The sequence below is a fragment of the Engystomops pustulosus genome, chromosome 7 (assembly GCF_040894005.1).
Source record: "Engystomops pustulosus chromosome 7, aEngPut4.maternal, whole genome shotgun sequence".
Classification (NCBI taxonomy): domain Eukaryota; kingdom Metazoa; phylum Chordata; class Amphibia; order Anura; family Leptodactylidae; genus Engystomops; species Engystomops pustulosus.
Genome location: NC_092417.1, coordinates 25,369,574 through 25,378,698, shown reverse-complemented (window position 1 = coordinate 25,378,698; position 9,125 = coordinate 25,369,574). Strand labels below are relative to the sequence as shown.

The 9,125-nt window shown below is 44.0% G+C and overlaps 1 protein-coding gene across 1 annotated transcript; it reads right to left on the bottom strand.

Annotated features, from left to right (window-relative positions):
• Window positions 1-902: 902 nt before the first annotated feature.
• Window positions 903-8,121, bottom strand: LOC140070117 (vomeronasal type-2 receptor 26-like). The gene is made up of 6 exons (XM_072116450.1): window positions 8,106-8,121; window positions 7,458-7,529; window positions 7,010-7,119; window positions 3,980-4,103; window positions 1,676-2,562; window positions 903-983 (listed from the first exon to the last, which is right to left on the bottom strand). Exons 1-6 carry the CDS (start codon window positions 8,119-8,121, stop codon window positions 903-905), a joined length of 1,290 nt encoding a protein of 429 aa, XP_071972551.1.
• Between the last annotated feature and the right edge of the window lie 1,004 nt (window positions 8,122-9,125).

Here is a 9,125-nt window from a genome sequence, read left to right as displayed (position 1 = left end):
AGGCTGTATACTACTGGGGGCAGGCTGTATACTACTGGGGGCAGTGCTGTATACTACTGGGGGCTGGCTGTATACTACTGGGGGCAAGCTGTATACTACTGGGGGCAAGCTGTATACTACTGGGGGCAGGCTGTATACTACTGGGGGCAGGCTGTATACTACTGGGGACTGGCTGTATACTACTTGGGACTGGCTGTATATTACTGGGGACTGGCTGTATACTACTGGGGGCAAGCTGTATACTACTGGGGGCAAGCTGTATACTACTGGGGGCAGGCTGTATAATACTGGGGGCTGGCTGTATACTACTGGGGGCAGTGCTGTATACTACTGGGGACTGGCTGTATACTACTGGGGGCAGTGCTGTATACTACTGGGGGCAGGCTGTATACTACTGGGGGCAGGCTGTATACTACTGGGGGCTGCTGTATACTACTGGGGGGGGGTCTTTGACTAATGCATTTCCCACCCTCAGCTTATACTCAAGTCAATAGGTTTTCCCAGTTTTGATGGTAAAATTGGGGGTCTCGGCTTATACTCAGGTCGGCTTATACTCGAGTATATACTAATCTGGTCTCACATCTCAGTCTTAGGGACAATGCACCAACAAACAAGAAAACCTGTATTTTCCTTCACTACAAATACCCATGCCTCTCACATAACATCTCCTTCTTAAAAGCCTGGAGCACAGGGACACCTTTCTATAACTAGGCGTCAGGCAATCCCGGCGTGTCAAGCTTAATGAAGATCAGCGCTGGGATCAAGGTAAAGAGGAGTATAGGGGAGTATGTGTAGTTTTATTTTAATTAACTTAAGGGTAGATTCCCTTTTAAGTCCTATAGCTTTACAGCACCATCGACTGGACAATGTGGACATTCAGTGTGCTAAATGTTTCTCATTTGCTAATATTTAAATCTGTGTTTAACTTTCTCGTCACCTGGTGTAAACCAGGCTTGTATTATTGGCTGAGCCTTCAGAACATTCTAGAGGAAGAATAAATAGTTTGTAAAAAGGGTTATGCCCTGGGTTCTGGGTCTTTCCTTAGATTCTGCTATGTAAAGTACTCAGTGTAGAGTTATATTACTAATTTGTAGCAGACCCAAGAAGGTTCCCGACATTCCCCAGCCTGCAGACTACTGCTAGAGTGCTGAGGAAATAAGAATTTTAGCTGCATTACCAGCTTTGGCCTACATCGGTACTTGTTGTAGAGACTGATAGAACTTGTTGTTGAGACTGTGAGTTGGAACATTTTACTGTCCTTGATGGGATAGCCACATTGCCATAAGGGGCCTCCCCTTAAAATTGATCCGGAATCATAACCAATAAGCCCCAAATATGGGGTTCAGGAATTTCAAGGGAGCCCCTCCTGCATATGGGTAAAGCTGTTGCCCCCTAGATAAAACACCCACATTGATCCTAGATCCTAAGATGCTCTTATACTGCATACATTTTTGTTTCACACTACGTCGGTAAAAATACAGGCAGGAAATGTCTTTTTTGTTTGTTGTGCATTACTTTATTTTAAATGTTATTGAATAAAATGTCTTGCTCTAGTACACCTTTGCTTGTTTTGGTTTTGGTGATAATTTCTCTAGCTGCACCACACTATGTCATTCCAGCTGTCTGGCTTATTCTAATACATATAATTTTATTAAAAAGATTGAAATACATTTACTTTAATATCCCTTTTTGTATTACGGTCAGGCCTTAGAAGTATGATATAGCATTTGGGGGAGAATATAAAGAACAGTAATGCTGCATTAGATGCCAAAATAGCAAATATTTCCACAGCCACCATATATTTTCCCTTCGTTGAGAGATATGTTGGAATAAAAGATATCCAGACACTGCAGAACACCAGCATACTGAATGTAATGTGTTGAGCCTCATTGAATGTATCTGGAAGCTTCCTAGATATAAAAGCAATAATAAAGCTAAAAACTGCTAAAAACCCAATGTACGAGACTGCGACATAGAAAGCGATGATGGAGCCTTCATTACATTGTACTATCATTATCCCAGGAATTGTCTTACTATCAAGTTCTACATATGGTGGAGAAAATATCATCCATGTTACACATATTATAAACTCCCCCAAAGAACACAGAATGACAAGTCCGGTGGAAATCCTGGATCCTACAACTTTTTTGAATGTGCTTCCCGGTTTTGTATCATTGAATGCAATGAGAACTGTCATCGTCTTTCCAAGAATCGAAGATATAGCAACAGCGTAGATAATCCCAAAGGTGGTTTGTCTCATGAGGCAGGTCAGTTCTTCAGGACGTCCAATAAATAAGAATGAGAGAAGGAAACAAAGCATCAAAGACACCAGGAGAACATAACTCAGGTTACGGTTGTTAGCTCTGACCAGCGGAGTGTTCCGGTTTTTAATAAAAACCCAGAGTATCAATGAAGTAATCAAAAACAAGATGGTGGCAATGACTGCCAATGACAGTCCTAAGTCCTCCTCATAGGATAAAAAATGTAGAGAACGTGTAATACATTTATCTCTAGTCGGATTGGACCACTGGTCATCCGGACAACTTTCACAGGATTCCATGGCTGAAAAGTAAAAAAATATTTGAACAATTATATTTCAGGACCTTACTTTACCTTTCTCAACCTTCTGATGCTATCTGTTACCGTCCTTCTAAACTCCTTATTTTAATTTCATGTTCAATTACAATTTATAACTGAACTCACACCACTACTAGAGAATAAACCTGGGGAACAAACATAAAACTTTCCTTTTATAAAGCAACGGCCATCCCGTATGTGTAACAAAAATGTATTCTGCTGGGCACAATACCTTGTGTGTTGCCCATTTCCTTGGGATGGGTTTGTGGCATGTAGACAACAGTAGACACAAGAGGTTGAAAACACTAGATAGACTTAGGACTTAAAGGGGTATTCTCGTCTGGGCATTCACATTCAGTTTCATTAATCTTCCATATATAAACATTTCTTCAATTGGATGTAATTAAAAAAAAAGTTTCTGTGTGAAGATAATTTCACATAAATGTAGTCATGTTGTCTCTTAGAAACGAGAGAGGATACGACCACCATACACTCTGGCAGCAGTGGCCAGAGATGCAGTATTGAGCCCTGCCTGACCATATGGATTCAGCAATCATTACCACAGGACGGCTGCGGGACATGTAGTAACGCCTGAACATTTCATATACAAAAACTTTTTGTTTATTTGTGCAATCCCTCCATCAGAGGTGGCCGTATCCGAGGAAGCCATCTCGTTTTTTAAGGGACCACATGACTACATTTATGGAAAATTATCTTCACACAGGTATATTTTTTTAATAACATCTAATTGAAGAAATGTTTATTTATGGCAGATTAATCAAACTGAATGTGAATGCCAAGACGAGAATACCCCTTTAATATTAGTGATGGCACTGATTATGGGTGCTATCCTTTACATGCTAAGGGCACTTGAATACTGATGGATCCATTCATCAGTGCTTAGGAGAAATGGTAATTAGAACACAGGAAAGTAACTTCCTCCTCAGTCTGGATACGGAAAAGGCCTTTGGTCACCATAGTAGGCCAAAGATGTCTGAAGCTTATAGAATATATGGTGTTTGTGTCCTTTTCCCCACAGAATTTACAAGACATTCTGGCAACCACACTTAAATTGCCTCATGCTAAATAAGCTCCCCTACAAATCCGGAGTAGAAGTTGCCAAGGCTGTCCACTTTCCACCATGTTATTTTAGTTATGCATCAAAACCCAAACACAATACATGGGATAAAGTTACAGGACAGGATATTCAAGCAAAAAAAAAAAAACACTTATGGAGACTTTGCTCACAACATGTAAAGGACAACACCCTTGTGTAAAATTTTCTAAAGTGCCCAGAATTTATCTTTTACCAATACTGCATAAAAATACCCTCCCTGCCATAACTGCCTTAAAACCAAAAATATCCTCTCAAAATAGGTGATAAATTGGCTATTGTACAAACCTGGGCCACTTGTTATCTCTCCATCACTACACGGTACACATTCAAAGCAGCACGCTAGTTTACCATTCTTGAGAGACTTTCTGTATCCCAGAGAACAAGGCTGGCTGCACAACGACTGAGGAGTCTAGAGAAAAAAAATTGAATGTTATTGCTCCATGAACCAACTTTATAAATGATAACCCAATATAATGTTTTAGAAATTGTCCTGAAGATATCATTCCATCAAATTGGATTTTACATTACCATATATACTCGAGTATATAGTCAACCCGAATACAAGCTGAGGAACCTAATTTTACCACAGCCTCTGCCTGGTATATGGCTATTCAGCCTCCTGCCTCCATTATATAGCCAGCCAGTCCCTTGTCCCCAGTTTATAGCCAGCCTGCCCCCAGTATATAGCCAGCCAGCCCCCAGTATATAGCCAGCCAGCACCCAATATATAGACAGCCTGCCTCCGGTATATACCCAGCCCCTGCCACAGTATATAGCCAGCCAGCCCCCAATATATAGACAGCCCCATAGTATATAGCCTTCCAACCCAAAGTATATAGCCTGAAAGCCCCTATCAGATAGTCAGCCACTCCCTGGAAATAGCCCTCACCTGCTCCAGTATATAGCCAGTCAGCCAGCCTGCACCATGTATATAGCCAGCCTTCCTGTCCACTGTAGTATTTAGTCAGCCAGACTTCCCCTAGTTTATAGCCATAGCTAAAGTGTTATAATAGTCACATGTCTTGAGATATTCATAATTTATTTTACGTGAAAAGTTTTAATCTTTTTAGATTTGATATACAGATATCTTGTTTGTGATGTCACTTCTGTTACGTGTCAGAGGTGATGTCAGTAGAGAATGTGTATATATATATTTATATATTTTGTGTGAAACTAAGCTACCGTATATACTCGAGTATAAGCCGAGTATACTTGAGTCAAGAAGAAAAAAAACAAAAAATGTCCATCACGAATCCTCACGCTGATGTTCTAATGTGTGCACTGGCATCAGCACACACTATGATGTCAGTGAGCGGCTGGAGCGCAGGAACATGTAGCTGATGCCGGAGGCACAATGGATAGATGTGAACCTGTCGGGGGGGCGTCCGAAGGTGAGTACATTTTTTAAAATTTCCTACAGGCATTATATTGGCGGCAAGGGCTGCAGGCTAAATACTATGGGACTGGCAGGCTATATACTGGGGGTGGGGCTGTGAACAATGGATTTCCCACCCTTGGCTTATACTCAAGTCAATAGGTTTTTCCAGTTTTTTATGTAAAATTAGGGGTCTTGGCTTATACCCAAGTATATATTGTAATTGCACATGACAAAGTCTCCTGTCTGGAGCCGGAACATGTTGTCAATGAATGAATAAACAATCAACTAGTAAATAAATGAAGTTGTCATCCTGTTAGATGCAGCCAACATATACGAGAATCCCTATCTGTGTGACCCTGCTTTTGATTTTCAATTGTTATCCCGCTCCCCTTGATCACAAATTTTCAGACCTAAAATAAATGACCCTCCTCTAGAGTGTTTGTTTTGTAGAACGTGCTATCATTTTAGCTTTGGCAGCTGATCATTGCCACCAATGACGTGGCCAAGCTGACAGTTTCTTTGCACCACGGTTGGGCTTGAGTATAGCTCTAGAACATTGCCCACACCAATCCAAGTTGTTACATACAAGCTTAAAGCTGAACTGGCAACAAGTATAGTGTTTTGTGTTAATGACATTCTAAATTGATAAAGATCAGGCCTGGCGCCAGCACCCGGCTAACCCGGGCAAGTGCCGGGGCCCCGGGGTACTGGAGGGGCCTACTCGGGTCCCCGGGTAAGCAGGACATCTGCCCCGCTGCCCGGGAGATTCCTTCCCTCTCTCATCGCGATCTGTGTCCTCGGGACACAGATCGCGATGAGAACATGTGCAGTCACTCACTGCTTTCCCCGGCAGGAGCTGCAGCATCAGAGGTTGAAGGACCTGTGATGACGTCATGGTCACATGACCTGTCGGGGAAAACAGTGACAACACAGAGAGACCTGCATCAGTGAGGTGAGGGGGAGACTTACAGGGGCCAGGGAATATACAGGAAGAGGGGGGCAGTGTGTATATAGGGGGAGGGGAGCAGAGTGTATACAGGAGGGGGGCAGTGTGTTTACAGGAGGAGGGGGGGCAGGGTGTATACAGGAGGAGGGGGGCAGTGTGTATACAGGAGGAGGGGGGCAGTGTGTATACAGGGGGGGCACTGTGTATACAGGGGGGGGAGGGCAGTGTGTATACAGAAGGAGGGGGGCAGTGTGTATACAGGAGGAGGGGGGCAGTGTGTATACAGGAGGAGGGGGGCAGTGTGTTTACAGGAGGAGAGGGGCAGTGTGTATACAGGAGGAGGGGGGACACTGTGTATACAGGGGGAGGGGGGAAGTGTGTATACAGGAGGGGGGATGTGTACACGGGGGTGGGGGGGCATTGTATCCATGCGGGGGAGGGGGGGCAGTGTGACTACTGGCGGCCCATAAAGGGGCCCACTAGAGCTCTGTCACCCAGGGGCCTGCTAAAACCTGGAGCCCCTGATAAAGATGTATCACTTTTCACCTAGATTTGTCCCGATATGTGTGTTAAAAGACGGGCAATTTTTTCAAAAGTAAAAACACAGTTGTCTTTTTCTAATGTAATAGTGTAATCTAACTATAACTATCACTATGAATGGGAGCACCAGAAAAACTTTAATGGAGGCCTTAAACCTTTTTTATTCCAATCTAATATTTTATTATTGTTATCAATGCCAAATAAAAGTTTGCTTTTGTACAAGGTTAGACAGGTCCACCAAAATACCAAAGGATATCAAGATTATAGTGATATAATGTTTTCCCAAGTGTTCAGACTTTTGAGCTCCGAGAAAAAACTATTTCTCAAAACTCCACAGAATGATACAATAGGGTTATGTTATCAAAGTTGTTTGTCTCAGAAGCCTACAGCCAAGAGGAGATTTAAATGCTATATATGTCGACAAAAACAATAAAAAATTACTTATTACTACCTCATTGAAACTTGGATTCCAGATTATCGCACTACTGTTCATCCTGATTTGATTAGAAGATGAAACAGACCAGCTGCCAACAATGGGTTTCCATATTGTTTTATTGGAGTCTGCAACAAAGTTCAATATATTTAAATTTCCCTCAACTAATTCACCGTCGTTTAGGAAAAATTCTCCACCAGATGCAGTTACATGTTTTAAGTAATAGTTCAGCTTAAGGGGAAGAAAATAATAAAAATGAGAGGTAAAACACATCACAACGGTTTTCACTCAATATTCTGATAAAAAGGCAAAAATTAGAGGACACATTATTTACAGAATTTTTGTTGTGGTCTTTTGTTTATGGAATAAACCAATAATAAAAAATGATATAATGGCTCTGTTATATCTATTTCTTCTATATCAAGTTGATAACTTCCTTGTAATACAAGGAAGATGGCTCTCCTACAGATAGATCTAGGAGGCATCTCGCACGCCATAAGGTTATCAGTTATGTCCGATTCTGGCATTAAGAGGCTGCCTAGACATAAGTGACAAATGTAATCAGATCCTTAAACTAACAGATTTTTCTATATATAATAAATAGATCTTGTGTGGAAAACTATGTTGCAGTAAAAAAATTTTGTGTCTGAACTGAAAGGCAAGAGATTTCAGGTTTAACCCCTTCACGCTCCGTGGCGGATATATCCGCCAGCGGCGCCACTTGTTAATATTCGGTCATCCCGTCGCAAGACAGGATGACCGACCGCCGAAACCGGGCGGAATCGCGAGGGGACATCCCCCTCTGACATCACAGGACCTGTCATGTCGGTCCTGTGATGTCGATCGCTGCGATTGGCCCGTCTGTACAGATGGCCAATTGCAGCGATCGGAGGCTGCAGGCTGGCGGCTTTGGGGTTAATGACGTCATCCCGTCGCGAGACGGGATGACATACCCCCGGAGCATGCTGGGATCGCGAGGGGACGTCGCCCTCTGACATCACAGGACCGATCTGATCGGTCCTGTGATGTAGATCGCTGTGATTGGCCCGTCTGTACAGACTGGCCAATCGCAGCGATCAGTGACTGTGGAGGGCAGACCCAAGACCCTCCATACTCTCCAACGCCGCCATTCTGCGTTTGGTAGTGTTGGAGAGCAGAGGGTTTTAGGATCTTTCCTGTGAAAGTGAAAAAAACTACTACACCCATCCTCCATCCCCTCCCAGTGTAATCCCACTTCCCTGTACTATCCCCCCCATCATCTGTATTCCCTTTCCCTCCAAACCGCAATTTTAAGTGCGAAGCGTGTGGAGTAGGCGTTTAGTGAAGGAGAAGGCGTTAGTGGAGGAGAAGGCGTGTGTGGAGGAGAAGGCGTTTAGTGGTGGAGAAGGCGTTTAGTGGAGGAGAAGGCGTGTGTGGTGGAGAAGGCGTTTAGTGGTGGAGAAGGCGTTTAGTGGTGGAGAAGGCATTTAGTGGAGGAGAAGGCGTTTAGTAGAGTAGAAGGCGTGTGTGGTGGAGAAGGCGTTTAGTGGAGGAGAAGGCGTGTGTGGAGGAGAAGGCGTGTGTGGTGGAGAAGGCGTGTGTGGTGGAGAAGGCGTTTAGTGGAGGAGAAGGCGTGTGGAGGAGAAGGCGTTTAGTGGAGGAGAAGGTGTTGTGAGGAGGAGAAGGCATTTAGTGGTGGAGAAGGCGTTTAGTGGAGGAGAAGGCGTGTGTGGAGGAGAAGGCGTTTAGTGGAGGAGAAGGCGTGTGTGGTGGAGAAGGCGTGTGTGGAGGAGAAGGCGTTTAGTGGTGGAGAAGGCGTGTGTGGTGGAGAAGGCGTGTGTGGAGGAGAAGGCGTTTAGTGGTGGAGAAGGCGTTTAGTGGAGGAGAAGGCGTGTGTGGTGGAGAAGGCGTTTAGTGGAGGAGAAGGCGTTTAGTGCAGGAGAAGGTGTTTGTGGAGGAGAAGGCTTGTGTGGAGGAGAAGGCGTTGTGAGGAGGAAAAGGCGTTGTGAGGAGGAGAAGGTGTTGTGAGGAGGAGAAGGCGTTGTGAGGAGGAGAAGGCGTTGTGAGGAGGAGAAGACGTTGTGTGGAGGAGAAGGCGTTGTGAGGAGGAGAAGGCGTGTGTGGTGGAGAAGGCGTTGTAGTAGTGGAGTGGAGT